At 44.8% G+C, this 21,564-nt stretch overlaps 1 protein-coding gene across 2 annotated transcripts in view; it reads left to right on the forward strand.

Moving 5' to 3' along the window:
- Positions 1-864: 864 nt before the first annotated feature.
- Positions 865-21,564, forward strand: part of LOC144668912 (nuclear receptor subfamily 5 group A member 2-like) — a 29,874-nt gene continuing 9,174 nt past the window's right edge. The window contains exons 1-4 of one of the 2 annotated variants that reach the window (XM_078531382.1): positions 865-1,032; positions 9,130-9,245; positions 15,509-15,650; positions 17,629-18,284. In XM_078531382.1, coding sequence (XP_078387508.1) covers positions 957-1,032; positions 9,130-9,245; positions 15,509-15,650; positions 17,629-18,284 — 990 coding nt within the window. In that variant the 5' untranslated portion in view covers positions 865-956. The remainder of the gene's footprint in view (positions 1,033-9,129; positions 9,246-15,508; positions 15,651-17,628; positions 18,285-21,564) is intronic. The other variant, XM_078531384.1, reaches the window with a different exon arrangement.

A 21,564-nucleotide genomic window follows, 5' to 3' on the forward strand; every position in this document is an offset into this window, starting at 1 on the left:
GCAGTATGTACTGTCCACAGGATGAACTGCAAGAAGCTCACTAAAGCATCTTAACTAGCACTTCCTAAGACCCTGATTTCTACCGCCTTGAAGGATGACAGCTTTGTGTATGACAACACAAGTTCCATTTGCCAATGGTAGTATAATGTAACAAGACTCCTTAAAATGGTGGGACTCTGCTGTCAACTGGCAATTGCGCCCCATTTACAATGTTTCTTCCTTTTACCATCCATCCAAACCTGGCCCTGATTTAATGTCTCATCCAAAAGATCCTGATAGTGTAGCATGCCCTCAGTACTGCATTGCCAGCGTCAGTCTGGTATTTGCACTCCATAAGACCAAAAGACCATAAGACATAGGAGCAGAAATTAGGCCATTCGGCCCATCGAGTCTGCTCCGCCATTCAATCATGGCTGATAAGTTTCTCAACCCCATTCTCCCGCCTTCTCCCCATAACCTTTGAGCTCCAGTCTCTAAAGTGGGGCTTGAACCCAAACCTGTGTGACCTAGGGGCAAGAGTACCACCCACTGAGCCACAGCGGTTGACCTAGCATGTTCTGAGTTGTATTCAAGCAAGCCACCTCCAAGATGACGACTCGGTGACATCTTGGAGTCCTATTTATGGATTACTTTCCTAGTTAGAATAGCCTGCTGAATAACCTATAATTTTGATGGTGAAACACTAGGATAAGTACTGATAGGGTTAATAAGTTAGTAGAAGGCACTCCTGTTGCTGTTACTTATTCTCTGACATGTTGGATGATATGGGACAACCCATGAGTGGCCAGTGAACACGTCAATCTGTTGAATGGTCATGTCCCTCCTCCTCTTCCTGTGGAGAGGGGTTCACTGCACTGCCCGAGTACTCACCATAGTCAGATCCAAAGCACCTCTGTGTTATCAGTGCACTGTGCAATCCTGGGCTTGAGTATAACTGGGAATTTAGTGGGCCTGCTATGCTACCAAATCTGGACATCGAATCCGATTTCATGTACATTCAGCCATTGGAATCAGAGCAAATGTTGTTACAGAGTGAGTACAATAAAATTTACACTTCTTTATCTTCGCTGAACCATCTGTAAGTTTTCAGTTATTAAATACATCTTCCACTGATGAATTCCAAATTCGTTCATTCATCACCTTGAAGCCCGCTATGGGAAAACTTTAAATCAGAACTTTACAAACTGGGGTCTCTGGAACCGCGGAGAAAACCCACAGGATGAGCCTCTCATTAGATAACAGGACACACTGACTTACTGACAGATTACACTGTATACTGAAAGAGAACATTTTTAGCTGTGTTAGCACACTTTATTCTTGTCAGAAGCTTATCTGGGAGGGCCGGGGTCTCTGGGAGTGTGTCAATATTTATAGGAGCTCTTCAAAAGAAAAGTTTGATTAGACTTCAGTGATCATCTCACAGCGGCACTATGTGTCACTGCGAGAGCCAATCCTTCTGTAGTATCACTGCTCAGTGTTCTGGCCAGTTTTGCTGTTGTCTATAAATATATTTGCATCGTTGAGGAGCAGCACGACAACCTCTCGCACCTTGTTTGTAATGTGCTCCAGTCGAGAACACAGAAGGAGGTTATCCCCACCCACCAGCCCAGGCTCCCCATCGCACCCCCCACTTTCTTCCCATGCCCCTTGAAGTACAATCTTTATTTCCATATTAGGGATTCGCAATGTCAGAGTCACCAAGGGAGCTTAACATACTGAAGCCCTCGATCGTAAAGACTGTGCACCGAGCATCCTGTCCGTTTAGCTGTCCGTTTCTTTCTGTGTTTAGCTCCCCGTGCCCAAAGCAATGGAAGTTGAAAGCCTTTGCAATGCCAGTTAAGGCTATGGTAACGCAGGACTTACTTGCACACCTTCCACCGTGCACAATCTTTGCTGAACGGGAGCCTGAAGCCAGCTGGTAAATAATCGCAGCGCCCGCTTGCCCTGCCCTGTGCATCTGTTCCGCAGCCCCTGCCCCCAGCGCCAAACCACCCAACCATTGTCGCCCACACATGGGACCATACACCCGACACCCAACTAATGCTCTGCCCCACTTCCCTCATTCCCCCTCCACTACACCGGACCTCAGCTCTCAGCCCAGGAAGGAACTCAGATCCCAAAGGTGCAGAACCCATCTTAGAACGCGAATGTCCACACCTGGGCGTGCTGTACAATCCATCTCCTCATTGCCGGGCTATGAACTATGGGAGCGTGCAAACATTAACACTGTGCACAGCTTTCTTTCACCAGAATTCCCTCCATTTCGCAACCGCGTCCGAGAGTAAACTTTAAGAGGAAAACAAGTTGAACAAAATAGTTCCAAGAGCTTTCAAATAACAGGACTTATTGTTGCATATTTCCTCCACTTCGTGTCCCACCTCACCTGCGAGGGACTGCTGACTCCAGCCAGCTTACAAGGCACCTCAGTGAAACAAACTTGAGCAACTCCTCTCCGATTGGAGGAGCCTAATGCAAAAAAAAAGCAGCCGATAATTAGGGTCATAGGAATAGGAGGAGGCCATTCAACCCTTCAAACCTGTTTTGCCATTCAATCAGAACATGGCTGATCTGTATCTTAACTCCATTTACTCGTCTCAGTTCCGTAACCATTAACGCTCTTGCCAAACAAGAAGCTACCAATCCCAGTCTTGTCAATTTTCAATTGACCCGCAGCTTCAACAGCGGTTTTGGGGGATGAAGTTCCACATTCCCACTCTCCTTTGTGTGAAGAAATGCTTCCTGAATGACCTAGCTTTAAACTTAAGGTTGACCTGGACTCCTCCTCAACAGGAGAGAGAGTTTCTCTCTGCCCCCCTCTGTCTCTTAGCTCCACCTAGTCACCTTGGTTCCGTGACCCTGATGGGATGGAGGCAAAGGAGTGGAAAATGTTTAGTCATGCCGCTCCAGCCATCAAGGGTGCTGGGGGCAGACTTGAATGATGGATCAGCTGTTATTTCCTGCCTGTTATTTCTGAACGTTGATTATGTACAGTAAGTCTTGCTCAAATAAGTGGAGGAAACTGCCAACCACCAAAAACAGATTAACGTGATCATTCATTCAGTTTTTTTTTCTCCTGTTGGTGGGAGTTTGCTGCACACAAATTGGCTGCCTAAATAACACAGAGATTGCACTTTTAGTTGGTTGCAAAATGCTTTGGGACATCCAAACGATGGCGCAATAAGTTGTTACACAACTGCAAATTCTCCCTGGTATTCCTTCAATCGTTGCATCAGAGTAAAGAATTAACTAGCACGGCTGCAGGGTCGCATGTGTCAAAGACATTATTATTTTTGAATTATAAGTCTGATCAAGACACAGCTGCAGCAGTGAAGGTTCCTCTCCATCAGAAACAGCTTCTCTGTGAAAATTGTTTTAACGTGAAGCTTCTGTGGTAATTCTTTATATGTGAAAAAAGCTTTGAAGACTCGGTGAGGTCACTTGCAAATAATTGAGTGATTCATAGAGTCATAGAGGTCTACAGCACAGAAAAAGGCCCTTCAGCCCATCGAGTCTGTGCCCATCAAACAAGTACCTAACTATTCTAATCCCATTTTCCAGCACTAGGCCCATAGCCTTGTATGCCCTGGCATCGCAAGTGCACATCCAAATACTTCTTAAATGTTATGAGGGTTTCTGCCTCTACCACTCTTTCAGGCAGAGAGTTCCACCCACCACCCTCTGGGTGAAAAAATTCTTCCTCACATCCCCTCTAAACCTCCTGCCCCTTACCTTAAATCTATGCCCCCTGGTTATTGATCCCTCCACCAAGGGGAAAAGTTCCTTCCTCTCTATCCTATCTATGCCCCTCATGATTTTATACACTTCAATCATGTCCCCCCTCAATCTCCTCTGCTCCAGGGAAAATAACCCCAGTCTATCCAATCTCTCCTCATAGCTAAAACTCTCCAGCCCAGGCATCATCCCGGTAAATCTCCTCTGCACTGTCTCTAGTGCAATCACATCCTTCCTATAATGCGGATTCCAGAACTGCACGCAATACTCTAGCTGTGGCCTAACCAGCGTTTTATACAGTTAAAATTCTGCCTGCAGTTACCGTTACTGAGACTAGCTTTCAATTCCAGATTATTATTTGAATTCTAATTCCACCAATTGCCTCTTATCCCCAGAGCATTAGCCTGGGCTTCTGGATTACTAGTCCAGTGACATTACCGCTGCATGCATCTCTACCCCCCCAAAGAAAACTCATTCAAAGAAACTCAGAAAGGTTTACAATTACAGGATGTAGAAAAATGCATTTTTTCTGTAAACGGTTATTACTTTTCAATTCTAAATCTAAACAGTATTATTTTTTAATTTTAATTATAACCAAAAAGAAGTGTGGGTGATGTAATCTTTGCTGGATTTCCCCCCCTTGCTCACTTTCTGAGATAACCCCCGTTACTGGTGGGAAAAAAAAATCATTGTGAGTTTTTGTGGAACTTTTTTCTGAGAAAAGTTGCAAAGATTCATCTTGCTGTTTTCCTTCGAACAATTTGGAAAGCAAACATACACACTCTGAAGTGAGACGTACAGGGAGAATGGCACTAGCCCGAGGTACTCCCCACGCTGCACATGATCGAGGTGCAACAGCAGGGACAGAATCCAGACTGATGCTCCAGTGCAATACTGAGGGAATGCTGCACTGTCACAGGTGACAGCTTCTGGATGGGGCATTAAACTGAGGCCCCGTCTGTGTTCCCATCTGCCTTGGCACTACTCAAAAAGGAGCTTTCCAACATCCTGTCCAATGCATATCCCTCAAACAACAACACTAAAACAGATTATCTGGTTCGTCATTGCCTTGTCGTTTGTGAGTAATTGCTGTGTGTAAATTGGCTGTCATGTTTCCGACATTACAATAGGCTATCTCCTTTATTAAAATATCACAGCATTGTAATGCAAATGGGATTAATATTGTGCAGTAATTATGGTTTATAACAAGTACCTTTAAGAATAATACTTGTTAAGGAAGATCACATGATCTGTAGTACCTTCCAAACCCAAGACCACCACCATCTAGAAGGACAAGGGCAGCAGCTACATGGGAACACCACCACCTGGAAGTTCCCCTCCAAGTCACTCACCATCCTGACTTGGAAATATATCGGATCGGCCGTTCCTTCACTGTCGCTGGATCAAAACCCTGGAACTCCCTCCCTAACAGCACTGTGGGTGTATCTACACCACATGGACTGCAGCGGTTCGAGAAGGCAGCTCACCACCACCTGCTCAAGGGCAACTAGGGATAAGCAATAAATGCTGGGCCCAGCCAGCGATGCCCACATCCCATGAATGAATTTTTTAAAAGTAACCAATAGGAAAGTAGCGAGGGCTACCTCAGCAGCCAGTGTAGAGATAGAGTTGAAGTTGAAAGCACATGTGTAGTTGCTGCTGAGATTATTGTAAATAAACTTAATGTTTCCAACCAGGAAGTGTCCGCAGATCAAATCTATCACTAATAGTACAACTCAGCCACCCTATAACATATTCATTGTTACTAATACTACAAACAGTAATCTCGGACTCATGTTTAAATAGATTTTCTCAAGTGTTCCCACTTGAATATATTTCCCAGTTGTCAGCAGCTCAGATGAAAGTTCCACAAAATACAGATAAGAAACATAATTTTTGAATTTAAAATGGCAGGCACAAAACATTAGGCTAAATGAGTTAAATCCAATTCTAAATCAGCATTATAGAAACCAGTACTGGATTGTGAGGCTCATACAATGGAGAACATGGAGCATTCTTCTGAACCAGAGCCGTGAACAAGTTACAGATACAATGAAATGGAAAGATTCGAGCTCAGAGGATCTGAGAGATGCGGAGCAGCAAGTAGAAAGAAAACGTGGAACACAGTGGGCAGAGAGGCTGGACAGCAAACTGGGAAATGAGGAGATCAGCGAGCAGAGAGACAGAGAGAGTAGAGGGGGCTGAGAGACAGAGAGAGAGAGCAGCGAGCTGAGAGACAGAGAGAGAGAGCAGTCAGCGGAGAGACAGAGAGAGAGAGAGCATCAAGCTGAGAGACAGAGAGAGAGAGCAGCGAGCTGAGAGACAGAGAGAGAGAGCAGTCAGCGGAGAGACAGAGAGAGAGAGAGCATCAAGCTGAGAGACAGAGAGAGAGAGCAGCGAGCTGGCAGACAGAGAGAGAGAGCAGTCAGCGGAGAGACAGAGAGAGAGAGCATCAAGCTGAGAGACAGAGAGAGAGAGAGAGCAGCAAACTGAGAGACAGAGAGAGAGAGAGAGAGCAGCAAGCTGAGAGAGAGAGAGAGAGAGAGAGAGCAGCAAGCTGAGAGACAGAGAGAGAGAGAGCAGCAAGCTGAGAGACAGAAAGAGAGAGAGAGCAGCAAGCTGAGAGACAGAGAGAGAGAGAGCAGCAAGCTGAGAGACAGAGAGCAGCAAGCTGAGAGACAGAGAGAGAGAGCAGCAAGCTGAGAGACAGAGAGAGAGAGAGAGCAGCAAGCTGAGAGACAGAGAGAGAGAGAGCAGCAAGCTGAGAGACAGAGAGAGAGAGAGAGCAGCAAGCTGAGAGACAGAGAGAGAGAGAGAGAGCAGCAAGCTGAGAGACAGAGAGAGAGCGAGAGCAGCAACCTGAGAGACAGAGAGAGAGAGAGAGAGAGCAGCAAGCTGAGAGACAGAGAGAGAGAGAGAGAGAGCAGCAAGCTGAGAGACAGAGAGAGAGAGAGAGCAGCAAGCTGAGAGACATAGAGAGAGAGAGAGCAGCAAGCTGAGAGACAGAGAGAGAGAGAGAGCAGCAAGCTGAGAGACAGAGAGAGAGAGAGAGAGCAGCAAGCTGAGAGACAGAGAGAGAGAGAGAGAGCAGCAAGCTGAGAGACAGAGAGAGAGAGAGAGAGCAGCAAGCTGAGAGACAGAGAGAGAGAGAGAGCAACAAGCTGAGGGACAGAGAGAGAGAGAGAGCAGCAAGCTGAGAGTCAGAGAGAGAGAGAGAGCAGCAAGCTGAGAGACAGAGAGAGAGAGAGAGCAGCAAGCTGAGAGACAGAGAGAGAGAGAGAGAGAGAGCAGCAAGCTGAGAGACAGAGAGAGAGAGAGCAGCAAGCTGAGAGACAGAGAGAGAGAGAGAGCAGCAAGCTGAGAGACAGAGAGAGAGAGAGAGCAGCAAACAGAGACAGAGAGAGAGAGAGAGAGCAGCAAACAGAGACAGAGAGAGAGATAGAGAGCAGCAAGCTGAGAGACAGAGAGAGAGAGTGAGCAGCAAGCTGAGAGACAGAGCGAGAGAGCTGAAAACTGAGATAGAGTTCGCAGCAGTTGAGCTAGGGATAGTTTAGAAGGCTGAGCGATAGGGTTTTGTAGTCTGGGTTTACAGTGCAATTGTGTTGCTTAAAAACAGAGAATCTGACAGATGAGGGGTCAAAAAATGTGACCTCTTCATTTTGGAATCTTTTCCTAAAACCTGTCACCTTCGTACTCCTGTGCTGCAGCTTTATAATTTACCCCTCTGACTGCAACCTTTCTTCAGGCTCCACTTCTTCTGGCTTTGTGTCCTCCTCATCCTCTATGTACATATATTGCTGAGATTTACTCTGCATTCATTTCGTGTTGAAAGCACACAGTGCGATAGGAACTTGCACACCTCAGTATGACATTCCTCCATTTTCTATTTCAATCTTTGTAAAATAAACGGTTTCAAACCCCTGTTAAACTAGTGGACAAATGAAGCTCCTATAAACACGCTTCTTATTAACATCAAACAATGTAGATTCAACCCATCTTGATGTGGTTTGGTAGAAGAGCTCAGAGTCTTACAGTATATGGAGGCCATTTGGCCATTGTGCTTGAGCTAACTCTTGGAAAGACCTATGCAATTAATCCCACTCCCCTGCGCTTTCCCTCTAGCCCTGCAAATGTTTCCTTTTCAAGCATTTATCCAATTCTCTTTAGCCAGTTTCTATTGAATCTGCTCCCTCAGCTCTTCCATTGCAGTATAAAATATATTCCCCCGATTGCCTTCTCTGGCCAATTATCTTAAATTTGTGCCCCCTGATCACTCATGCTCCTGCTGGTGGAAACATTTTCCTGATCCCTGCTTTACACCTGATGTTAACAAAGCCGTGAGATTCATTCCTGAAATGAACAGAAATTGGTGATGCTTTGTTCCACAGAGCACAGGTTGGCCATCAGGTGCTTGTGAGCATGTTTATGTGTGTTTAGGTGAGCACGTTTATGTGTGTGTCTGTGTTTGTATGTGCACACTCTTCTCTGTGTATTTGTGTGTGCACGTTTATATACGTGTGGATGTGTGTACATGTTTGAGTCTTTGTGTGTGTATTTGTACACGCACAATTTTGAGCGCATGTTTATGTGTGTCTGTGTACGTCCACGTGTTTGTTCCTGTGTGCACTTGTGTGTTTATATGAGTCTCCATGTTTGAGTGCGTGTGCGCTTGTGCGTGTGTGTATGTGTGATTCCGTGTGTGTGTATGCTTGTCATGTGTTTGCGTGTGCATGAGCACGTTCATGTACGTGCTGGTCTAGATTGGATCGAGCTAAGCTTTCTCCTCACCCATTTTTGACGTGCAAGTGATACTGCCCATCCCTGGGGGCTTTGGGAATTAACCACATATGTAGGCCAGGATTGGCCTTCCCTATGGACATTAGTGAACCATTTGAGTTTTTTATGACAATCTCCCAGCTTTCACCATCATTCTTTCCTGGTTCTAGCCTACACAGTCTTTGATGTATTGAATTCGGATTCGCAATGGGTCAGTGGACCTCATCATCCCTGGGTTGTTAGTCCAGTATTAGCCTATTGTACCCATCATTGGAAACTGTAACAGCTTAACTTTCATTGCCATTTTGATCTGAGCTTATAAATAAGCAACAGTTGGAGGGCTGCAGGCATCTGAACGTCTGTAGTCAAACATATTTCAGGAAAAGAGGGGTCAGGAACAAATTGGGAACCAAAATGAGAAGCTAGTTGCTGGTCACAAATTTTAAATGTAGACATTAGACATCACCAGGCGAAGGCATTACAAGCTATTTATTTCTGCGCACACTACTCTTTTTCACAAAATCGTCCAGCGCAGCTTCTTAAACACATTATTGCAATATTGGTTTGATGAGGAAGCAAAGACTCAGTAAAACATGAAGGACCTTCTGTTTCATATCCTAGATCCTCAGGTTAAGATGGAGTTCCCGTTTGAAGCCGCCTATGAGGAACTGTGTCCGATTTGCGGAGACAAAGTCTCGGGATACCACTATGGCCTTCTGACCTGTGAAAGTTGCAAGGTACGAAATGTTCTAAGCCATTGTTAGGCATATACGCCTGAGACTGAACCAAAGGTGCTGCTGGGTTAGGTACTGGCCCACAAGAGACCAGGAGCTCCGAGGTTTAATCCCCCACCATACATCCTTAAGACTAAGGAGCGTAGAAATCAGCTCCCAGTCCCGGCCTCTGTCCAATGATACGTTGGAATGGATGAACATTCCTTGAGGACAAGTTAGAGATCGTCTGCAACACTCCCCAGGTTGAACAGTCCAGAGTCCTAGTGATAAAGAAACATTTTTGGGAGATGTTGTGGCAATGGAACTATACCCTCCAGCATAAATCAGCCACTTTCAAGAGAAGAGAGACATTTTGATGTGAAAGAATAAACATTATTGCTTAAAAGTCAGAAAACACTGGCCTTTGCAGCTACTACAGGGAATAATCACAGCAAGGGCATCCTTGCAAAACAGTTGACAGAAACGGAACGCTATGTAGCAAAGGTCATTCAGTTATTTTTAGCAAATCTCCAGACAGTTTGTAACTAGCCTCTGAATTTTCTTCTAGATCACAATGTTCTTACTGTTGGGTACAAACGGGATGTCTTAGGCTCAACCATCTATATATATTGTAATTGTTACACATTTTGTGTGACACATCCACCAAACATTCTCTCTGTTTGTAGAATATGTGCTGAAAGTGCAACTTGCCCTTGAAACTGGTTAGGGAAGCTTTTATGGCTATATTGTAAATACTGGACACATAGGTTCAAAGTTATAAAAGGTAATTTTAAATCTGCTCCTCCACATTACGATTTCAAGAATAAGCAACTAGGTAGGGCTTTGGTGAGACCGCACCCCGAGTACGGCGCACAATTTTGGTCTCCTTATCTAAGGGAAATGCTTTTGAGGTGGCAAATCAAAGGTTCACGAGCTTGATTCCCTCGGATGAGAGGTCTATCCTATGATGAGAGGCTGAGTAAAATGGGCCTAGACCCTCTGGAGTTGAGAAGGATGAGAGGTGATCTCGTTGAAATGTATAGATTTTGAGGGGACTTGACAAGGTAACTGCTGACAGACTTTTTTCACTGGCTGGAAAGCCTAGAACTAGGGATCATAGTCTCAAGATAAGGGATTGGCAATAAAAGACTGAGATGTGGAGAAATTTCTTCATTCATTCAAAGGACTGTGAATCTTTGCAATACCCTTTGAATGCTCATTCGTGGGATATATTCAAGACTGGGATGGATACATTTTTGGACTTAATTAAGGGATGTGAAAATCAAGCAGGAAAGTAGAGTTGGGGTAGAAGATCGGTTGTAATCATATTGAATAAGGCAGCCTACTCCCCGCTCCCGCTCCTATTTGTTATGTTCTAATGATTAACGTGGGAGGTTGGTTAACCCAGTTGACTAGAGTGTGGGGAAGAATGATGCCAATTGTATGCGGCGTGGGTTCAACTCCCATATTGGCTGTCCTGGTTCATAAAGGGCTGCTTCCTTTGCCTTGCTGAATGCTTAATGTGGAGTGGTGGCCCCTCATGCTGTAAAACCACTAACAGAGAGAGATGCCTATGGCCCCTCATGGACCAAGGCTAATTACCTACCTTTGATTAACCTGTGGAGTAAATTTCCAGTTAAAGGGGAAAAAAACGCTGTAATTATTTAATAAACAATGGGGGGGGGGAACATTAAGATCTTTCGGGATAGATGCATTAAGATGGGCCAAAAGGCCTTCCTTATCTGCCAATGTCATGTGATGTGACACACTGTCATCATTTACTTTGTAAAGCACCATTCCTTCATGACAGTATCTTCACTAATGGTGGTAAGCGTTAGACAGAAGTACCAATGAGACGCACAAAAGCAAAAGGACTTGCATTTCTATAGCCCCTTTCATGACATCTAAACATACCAAAGCACGTCACAGCTAATGAAGCACTTTTGAAGTGTAGTCACTGCTGTGAGAAATGCGGCAGCCAATTTGCCTGCAGCAAGATCCTCCAGACAGCAATGTGATAACAACCAGATAACTTGAGCTAGTGATGTTAGTTGAGGAATAAATAATGAGCAGGAGAATTTGACCGCTCTTCTTCAAAATAGTGTCATGGGATCTTTTACATTCACTTGAGAGGAGCCTCGGTTTAATGTCTCATCTGAAAAATGGCACCTCCAACAGTGCAGCACTCCCCCCGTACTGCACTGAAGTATCAGCATAAGTCTTACACCATCTGGCTCTCTGCTCTTTTGTAAATCCTGTCAATTTGAGCCAATGGAAAAGACATCCTTTGTCTGATCCAGGAATGATCTGCTTAAGAGAGTTGGCAAAGCAATTTTTGCTGTCTAAACAGGATTTGCTTCTTGACAAGTTAACCGAGAGATTAGTTGTGGGGGGAGGAGTTGCAAGGGGGTGGTGGGGGTGCAGGGGAGAAACAAGACAGTCAAACAATGTTCTTTATAAACAGGATGAGCTTTCGAGTGGGTCTTGGTCAAATGAGAAAACAATGACAAGTCTTTATCAGATGTATCTATTAATTATGAGGGGAAATTTTTTTTCAATGGTTTGTATTTATCTAAACGATGGATTCCAGTGCTGAGAAACAATCACTTGTTTCCCTATTACTATCCAATACTGCCTGTCACAGGTCAGGTAAAGCCAGCAGGAATCAACCTCCCTTTGCTCCATCCCAGCTGTGTGTCATAAATTCAGCATTAAAAGATTGGCTTCTTCATCAAGTAAGGTCTTAACAACAATAACTTGCAATTACAAACCAGAATCTTAAACTTAAACAAAGCTAGTCACATAGGTATGCAGGGAGAACTGGCTAAGGTTGACTGGATAAATCGATTAAAAGCTATGGAGGTAAATGAACAATGGGAAACATTTAAAAAAACAATTCAACTGTACAGGGTGTTGGTGAGGCCATACCTGGGAGTACCGTGCACAGTTTTGGTTCCCGTATTTAAGAGAGGATATACTGGCATTGGAGGCAGTTCAAAAGAGATTCACTAGGCTGATTCCTGAGACGAAGGGGTTGACTTATCAAGAACGGCTAAACAGGTTAGGCCTTTATTGATTAGAGTTTAGATGAATGAGGGGTGATCTTATTGAAATGTATAAGATTCTGAGGGGGCTTGACAGGGTTGATGTTGAGAAGGTGTTTCCACTAGTGGGGGGAATCTCGAACTAGGGGGCATAGTTACAGAATAAGGGGACACTCATTTAAAACTGAGATGCGAAGGAATTTCTTCTCTCAAAGGGTAGTGAATGTCTGGAATTCTCTACCCCAGAGAGTTGTGGAGGCCAGATCACTGAAAGTATTTAAAGAGAAGGTAGATAGATTTTTGAAATACTGGGGAGTTGAGGGCTACTGGGGAGTTGGCACGAGAGAGGAGTTGAGGCCTGGGGCTGATCAGCCATGATCTTATTGAATGGCAGGGCAAGCATGAGGGGCCGAATGGCCTACTCCTGCTCCTATTTCTTAGGTTCTTATGTAAAATCTTCAACAAAAATACATTCTATTGAAAAACAAAAGTCAGTGTCAAAGACACATCCAATTGTACTGGGCTTTGGTGAGACCTCACCTGGAATACTGTGTGCAGCATTGGTCTCCACATTTAAGAAAGGATATGCTTGCATTGGAGATGGTGCAGTGAAGGTTCACTAGATTGGTCCTGGGATGAGAGGATTGTCCCAGGATGAGAGGCTGAGTAAATTGGGCCTATATTCTCTGGAGTTTAGAGGAATGAAAGGCAATCTCATTGGAACGTACAAGATTCTGAAGGGGTTTGACAGGGTAGACGCTGAGAGATTGTTTCCGCTGGTTGGGGAGTCTAAAACACGGGGGCACAGCCTCAGAATAAGGGGCCGATCATTTAAGACTGAGATGAGGAGAAATTACTTGGCTCGCAGGGTTGTGAATCTTTGGAATTCTCTACCCCTGAGGGTTGTGGATGCTCCATCATTGGATATATTTAAGGCTGGGATAGACAGATTTTTGGTTTCTCAGGGAATTAAGGATTACAGGGAGCGGGCGAGAAAATAGAGTTGAAGCCCAAAATCAGCCATGATTGTTTTGTATGGCGGAGGAGGTTCAATGGCCCATTCGGTCTACTCCTAGCTGCTCCTTTTTCCCGTGTGTTCTTGTGTTATATAATGCCTCGAATGAAAGCATCCCAAGCTGCTTCACAGAAGCGTTATCAAACAAGGCTTGACACCGGGCCACAAAAGGAGATGTTAGGACAGGCGACCAAAATCTTGGTCAAAGAGGTCGGTTTTAAGAAATGACTTAAAGGAGAAGAGAAAGGTAGAGAGGTTGAGGCATGGAATTCAAGAGTTTAGGAATTTCACACAGCTTAAAGCATAGCCACAGACTGGGAGGGGTTAAAATCGGGAATGATCAAGAGGCCAGAATTAAAGGAATATTCAAAGACACCTTGCACATCACAGCCCAATTATTGGTCAAGAAACAAAAATGCAGGGGTGGCTTCTACTTCACTGGTTAAGTCCCCTATGCAGTGCTAATTATTGTTATTCACTAGTTCACAAGGACAAAGCTTTCATTAGTCTGTGTAAATAACCAATGCAAATGGGTCCTTCCGCACACAGTTGGCAGAAAGCTATCATGGAGTAAGGAGCAAGAAACTAAAATATGGATAATTGTTAAAGACTAACAGAGTCATCTCGAGTTATGTGATACTGTTAATCCATAAAAATGAACCTGTATCTACATGATGCAGCAGGCGAAGTTCATGATGACTCACTGGTGGATCTTCATGATCTATGTGGCATGCAGTTCAAAGCTCGCTGGGTGATAGTGATAATGATAACATCAACAGTTTGTATGTAATTACATTCATCATTATTTCACCAAAGATTTTAACATGCTGGGGCATACAGGCATCTGGGGCAAGAGTGCAAAATGGGCAAGTGTGCATTGGTAGCCCATCGACATCATTGGGAAAGAATTGGGTGGCAGTAGAATGGGAAACTGATTTACTGTCACCCTTTTTGGTCTTACTGTCTGAGGGGACTGCAGCGGTTCAAGAAGGCAGCTCACCACCACCTTCTCAGGGGCAATTAGAGATGGGCAATAAATGCTGGCCCAGCCAGCGAAGCCCATGTCCCGTGAATGAATAAAAAAAAACATATCCCATCTAATTTCAAAAGGCATGAAGAGTCAACAATGTAATATGGGATTGGAGTCACATAAGCCAGACTGGGTAAGCGGTGAAATGTTTCCTTCCCTTGGGACGTTAGTGAACCAGTTGAGTTTTTATTGTCAGTGATCAGCTTTACACATTCCTGGATTTTCATTTCCCAGGAACGGCCGGCTTTATTGAATTCCCAACTTGCCATGGTGGGATTTGAACTCGCGATGCTGTATTGTGTACAGTTTAGGTCTCCTGATCTATTGAGGGATATACTTGAATTGGAGGCAGTTCGGAGAAGGTTCACTTGGGTCGATTCCTGAGTTGTATAATGAAGAAAGGTTGAGCAAGGTTGGGCCTATACTCCTTGCATTTTTGAAGAATGTGAGGTGACCTTGTTGAAGCATATAAGATTCTGAGGGAGCTTAACAGGGTAGATGCTGAAAGGATGTTTCCCCGTGTGGGAGGCATCTAGATCTGGAGGGCACAGTTTCAGAATAAGGGGTCTCCCATTTACAATGGAGGTGAAGAGGAATTTCTTGTCTCAGACGATCGTGACTCTTTGGAATTCTCTAGCCCAGAAAGCAGGAGGCTGGGTCATTGAATGTATTGAAGGGTGAGGTAGACAAATTCTTGAACTATAGAGAAGTCAAGAATTGTGGGGAACAGGCAGGAAAGTGGATTTGAAGCCAAGACCAGATCAGCCATGATCTTCTTAAATGGCGGAGCAAGTCCGTGGGGGTGAATGGCCTACTTCTGCTCCTGTTTCTTTTGACACCCAGGCTGCTTCTCCAACATGTTATGCCACTACAGTGCCATACTCTACTCTGTACCCTCTCCAAAGTCAACATGCCCTCACTTAATTACAGGGAGTACGGTTATGCAGTGCAGAACCGGACCTGTGCTCTGCATAAAGCTTAAACAATAATTACATCATAAGCTAAAACGGCAATGTTGCTCTAAGTGACCTTAAGGAAACAGTTGAAATCTCTGGCTGACCCCGGGCTGGAAGTAAGAGGTCAGAGCGCCATTTCCTAGTCTGGTATCTGCCTTGTATAGACAGCTGCCTGTCCACAGCACAGAGGAAGTGTTGTTGATTAACTAAATTAAGAAGCCATGTGTATGCTTCTATTTTAGGGCTTTTTTAAACGCACTGTTCAGAATAACAAACGATACACCTGTGTAGAAAACCAGAGCTGTCAGATCGACAAAGCCCAGAGGAAGCGGTGTCCTTATTGTCGATTCCAAAAATGTTTGACTGTCGGAATGAAGCTGGAAGGTAACTCGTATTCATTCTCTTTCACAACAACAACTTGCATTTGTACAGCACCTTTAACGTTAATTCAAAACATCCTAAGGTGCTTCACAGCAGAGACCGTCAGGAAAAAAACAGCGGACACCGAGCCACATACCGAAATATTCTGACAGGTGACCCGAAGCTTGGCGAAAGAGGTTGGGTTTTAAGGAGCATCTTAAAGCGGTAGTGAGGAAGAGATGTTTAGGGGGGGAATTCCAGATCTAGGGCCCAAGGTAGCTGGGGGCATGGTCATCAATGATGGAGTGATGGAAATCAGAGATATTCATGAGGACAGCAATGGAGGGATCTCAGAAGATTATAGAGCTGGGGAAGGTTACAGAGATAGGGAGAGGTGAGGCCTTGGAGGGATTTGAGCACGAGATAATTATCCCCTCTTTAGAGAAAATACTCAAAACATGGGTAACAGACTATTCAGCACCTGAAACAGAAACCTGGACAATGTCGATCAGTCCCACCACGAATATTAACCTGTAGTTTATTTTTCCTTCTGTTGCTCATTGGCTAATTCTACGTGTTGGATAATGAATCCATGGACATTGATCACCCTCCCAGGAAAGGTAAAACTGGACACAGATATTTGCGGGTGCAGGCACTGAATTTGGTGGGCGATTTAATCGTGGGGTGCCCAGTCCTGCCTGAACTGAAAAGCACACACGCAGGTTTCCAAATGAGAGTCATGGATCATGATAAGAATGAGAACATGGGAACGCCAAGAGGCCGATTCAGCACATTGAGCCTCTTCTGTCATTCAATGAAATCATGACTGATCTGTATCTTAACTCTGTCGACCCGTGTGTGGGAGCTCTGAACAGTTGCCCCTCCCTGGGCACTGAGTGTGATTACAGTATCCCTTCCAATCACCCCGGCTGAGATCAGGTAGCTCTGCTGAAACGAGAGATGGGTTCTCCTTTATCTACATGGCTCAGCTACGCAACTGGGTAAACTTGCTAAGCCAATGGGAAAGCTCAACCTTAGGAGGATAAGGAGGATTTCTTCTGAGGATAAGTTTACACATAAGGAGGATTTCCATACAAGAATTACCCACGAAGTGAATAGACAGAGTCTTAGTTCAATGCTACCAATTGTCTATGTGCAATGAAAGAAATGCCAACTTCAATTTGCTTAAAATGCAACAATGGTATTGTTGGGGCACAGAATGGCTTCATACATACAAGAGCATCATCTGATTACAGTTTTGGACAATACACTTAGACCTGTGCACGTACAGATAAATATATACATGATGTATAAACTACCCATAGCGAGAGAGACTTTTCTTGCACATCTTTCATCCTCTAGGTTAGAATGGAAGAAAGCTCTTGTCATGTTGATTCCTGCTTTGTCTGTATTAATGTTTTGTACATTATAGGTTTAGGACACTGATATTTATAAAGGTTTATCATTCTAATTTGCATCTTTCCTTTTTCTGCCTTACTTTCTCTCCCCTCTGTTCCCCAGGAGCTCTTATTTCTGTAGGAGCCCACTTTCTCTCTCACTGTCGCACCCCGTTGATGTTCTCCATCCTGAATATCTTGTCATCGGGTCTCCCCATTGGAACTGTGGAATTAGTCATTCGGTGTCTACCTAAGTCAGGCGAGGACACAATTGGGTTCAGTGGAAGAGCCCCAGAGGCTGCCCTGCATTCACTGTCTGGACTTATACAGAACAATGTGTGAGATAGCGGAAGGGAGTGACCTCGCTCTGAGCTGAGGAGGACCGTGTCCCTCGAGAACTGGGCTCTAGTGGAAATTAGAGCTTCTGGGAGCAGAGGGCAGAGAAAGTAAGGGGGGAAAAGGGAAAGATGCAAATTAGAGTGATAAACCTTTATACACATCAGTGTCCTAAACCTGCAATGTACAAAATATTAATGCATGCTACCACTTACCTGCTCCCAGACAAATTGGTCAATAGCTAATCCGATATTTTCTTTTCTGAATAGCTGTACGAGCAGATCGAATGCGTGGTGGTCGGAATAAGTTTGGGCCCTTGTACAAGCAAGACAGGGCGTTAAAACAACAGAAGAAAGCTCTCATTAATGGCAATGGAATTAAACTGGATCCTACCTCTTATGTGATGCAAAGCCTACCAATGGACCGGACCACACCCATCACTAGTGAAAGCCTACACTCAGCATCCAAGTGTCTATCTTTAAGCTATAACAGCTTGTCATCGTCGGCAGGAGATTATGACAGCAACGTGGTTGACGCTTCTCCAGTCAACATGTCCCTTGCGGCACATGGTGCCATGCCGGGGTACCACCTGTGCAGCCCCTTCCCGAGCTGCCACGTCAAGTCGGAACACATGGACCCCAGCTACCCGGGCTCCCCCGAGCCGTTGCTCAGCAACCCGTACCTGGAGGCGTACAGGCCCAGTTCAGCCGCAGCCGTGCCACAGCTGATACAGGAGTTGGTGAAGTGTGAACCAGACGAGGCACAGGTCCGGGCAAAGATCTTAAATTACCTGCAGCAAGAGCAGACCACCAGAGGGAAACATGAGAGGCTCAACACGTTTGGCATCATGTGCAAAATGGCTGATCAAACCTTATTCTCCTTGGTGGAATGGGCCAGGAGCAGCATATACTTCAAGGAGCTGAAGGTAATGCAACGCTCAGAAAAAGGAATGAGTTCTTTCTCATTTAATCGGTAGCCGTTCAGACAACTCGTTGATCAATTTTGATAGCTCACCAAAAATAGTCACAATCTAAGTTACGGTATCTTGAGCCTTTCTCTCCTTGGCTACACTTTCAACCAGGATGACTTGGAGGCTGGGATGTCATAATTCAGCCATGCATCTTAGGGATTTAGACCACGTCATAAATTACAAGAAGCTGTTTTATCAATGTCATTGACTGCGAGATCTACTAGTTGTTTGAAACATAACTCCACAACAAGAGAGTTTGTCGCAGTGTGCATGTGACAGAGCACGTGTGACAGAGCACATGTGACAGAGCATGTGTGACAGAGCACATGTGACACTGAGTGGGACAGAGCACATGTGACACTGAGTGGGACAGAGCACATGTAATGAAGTCCAAGTGACAAAGCATGTATGGCAAAGTGCATATGACAAGAGTACATTTAACAGAGCGAGTGCGGCAGAGCGCATGGTCCTGACCACGGCTGGCATCCCATAATATACCGCAAGATTTTCTGCGCTTACTGTCATTTTGTACAAAGTGTGCTCCAGGCAGGAAAAATAAGCAGATCTGGAGAAGTTAGTTACTGCGACAAATCATTCCCCTAACTTAAATTAGTGCAGCTCCGAGGGGCATGGATGGTGATTATTCCATTGTCTTCGTTGTCTAGGTTCTGCTCATTCATTGTGAATAAGTTTTTTACAATTGCTGGGAAAGAAAGAAAGAAGGAACTGAAAATAAAAAAAAAGACAGAAAGGCCAAACTTATCTTCATAAAGTCCTCAGAGTGTCTCAAAGCACCTAAAAGCAATGCATTCATTTTGGAATACTGCTGTTGCATTGCTCGATTAAAGCAGCCAATCGGAGCCTAGCAAGATCCTAGAAACAGCAATTAAGATTAAGCGGTGAATTTGTTTTCATTGGTTGAGAGACAAGTTTGTTATACCTCTTCCAACAGTGTCATGGGATCACTTACATCACCTGAACCGGGAGATGAACCTTAGCTTAAAACCTCACCTGAGATATAATTGCGTCAGGCTGAGATTCTATGGCTGGGCTAGGCATTGAACCCACAACATTTCGAACATGGCAGGCAGATTTTTGAGCCAAAGTGACCCTTAAACTGTGTTATATATGCACTTTGTATTTATAACCCAATAACAGGACACATTAATGTCCCCTGTTTACCATGCAAGTATTATTACGCTGACATAAAGTTTCTACATAAGGATTTCAAAGCAGAGAAACAGGGCTGGGTTTTCGCTACTGAGGTGGGTAGCTCGAGTCGGGAAATTTCAAAACTGGGCAGACCCGCCTCAGCTTGAAGAGCCCTGTTACACCCAATTTTCACTCCAGTGAGACAGGGGCGAGTTAGAATAGGGCCTGCCGACCCTGGAATCGGATCGTTGCTTTAGAAGCTGTTAGGTCCTCTGACACTCACCCCTTAGCCCCGCCACCCATTCCCTATGCCCCCTCCATGCCAACTCATGCCCCATCCTTGCGCCCCTCAATCCCTCCTCCATGCCACCCTCATATCCTGATGACACCTCCATAGTCACTGACACAGTATACACCATGGGCAGACCTCAGGAGCCATGTAGGGATGAAAAAAATTAAACTTCTAACAATCTAATAGAGTTCCCATTTATACACACTTGATACTGAAAAACTCCTATTCATGAAACCAATCCAAAGATTTTAAACCCCCTTAAATTCTCAATCTGTTATATAAACAAAGTTCTATGCAGTAATCGCTTCAAAGGCAGATCATCCTTTAATAGCCTCTTTAAACAGCCAATCAAATTGTGAACTCAGCTCCCCCCTACCCATTGAGATAAGTGATTTTGTAGCTTTTGAAACTCAGCTAGACATTCATTATGACCTCAGCTGTAATAACAGCCCTTTGGAAATGTCAACAAAAACTCGATTGAAACTGCAGGAACAGATGGTAATGCTTTTTCTTAACCTACATCAATAAAAGCAGTCCAGCAGAGGGTGTTTTTTTTTAATGCTACCTGACAGCTTAAGCCTGCTTTTTTAATGTTTGAAGCGGTGGGGATTTAAAAAGCTTCAGATCATAAACCCTTTTTATCCACCCTTCACAAGGGTTCATATCTACTCCATTCATTTGTTATTCCCACGCTGCAGGTTAAGACCCCTGGAACAGAGAAAATGGGGTCTTGAACTCAGCACGAATCTCAAATGATCCTGCTGAGTTCAGGTTTTCCGTCTGTGTCCTGCCACTTTCCCAGCCAGCAAAAATGGGATCTGTCGGAAATGGGGGCGGTACTTCTGCATCTGGGTCCTACTCACCATTTTGCCCGACTCTGTGAAAATCCAGCCCACGCTGTCAAAGGGAAAATTCTCTAATTAAGTGTCTACATTTCCCACTCATCTTTCTTTCAGATAATGTCTCAGACATCACCATCACCATCATCTCACTGTCACTGGGTCAAAATCCTGAACTCCCTCTCTAACAGCAACATGGGCTGCAGCGGTTCAAGAAGGCAGCTCACCACCACCTTCTCTAGGGCAATTAGGGACGGGCAATAAATGCTGGCCCAGCCAGTGATGCCTACATCCCATGAATGAATGAAAAAAAGACAATTCAGATTCCAACATTAAGATGCTCTGAAGAAGAGTCATAAGGACTCGAAACTTTAACTCTGTTTTTCTCTCCACAGATGCTGTTAGACCTGCTGAGTTCTTCCAGCGTTTTCTGTTTTTGATTAAGATGTTGTAACCTGGCTAAAGCCTTCAACAACTGACTAGCATGATTTTCTGTAATTACGCCCATTATTTCACTGCACAGTGTACGATAATTTATAGCGTATAGAATTAGCACGACCATCAGCACCTCTATTTTCCAGGATGTCGCTTGATGTTGTCAGTCATGGCAGCCTCACAGTCTGCCACCAGGATCAGGCGTCAGGCAGCGGACAGCTCCGGATAACTCTGGCTTGCTGCTTTAAAAAAATTCTCACCCTTGTTTTCGAACCCCTCCACAGTTTCCACCTCTCCCTCCCTCTGTAGCTTTCTCCAGCCCTACAACTCTCCTGAGACCTTTGCGTTCCCTCAATTCTGGACTCTTGCACAGCCCTGATTTTCTTCCCCTCCCCTCCCACCCCCACCCCCCCGCTCCCCCCAACAACCATCACTTGTTGGTAGCCGGGCCATTAGTTGTGTGGCCCCTAAGCCCTGATATCCCTTCCCTAAACCTCTCCACTCCTCTCTCCTCCTT

Source organism: Cetorhinus maximus, chromosome 28 (assembly GCF_964194155.1).
Source record: "Cetorhinus maximus chromosome 28, sCetMax3.hap1.1, whole genome shotgun sequence".
NCBI lineage: Eukaryota > Metazoa > Chordata > Chondrichthyes > Lamniformes > Cetorhinidae > Cetorhinus > Cetorhinus maximus.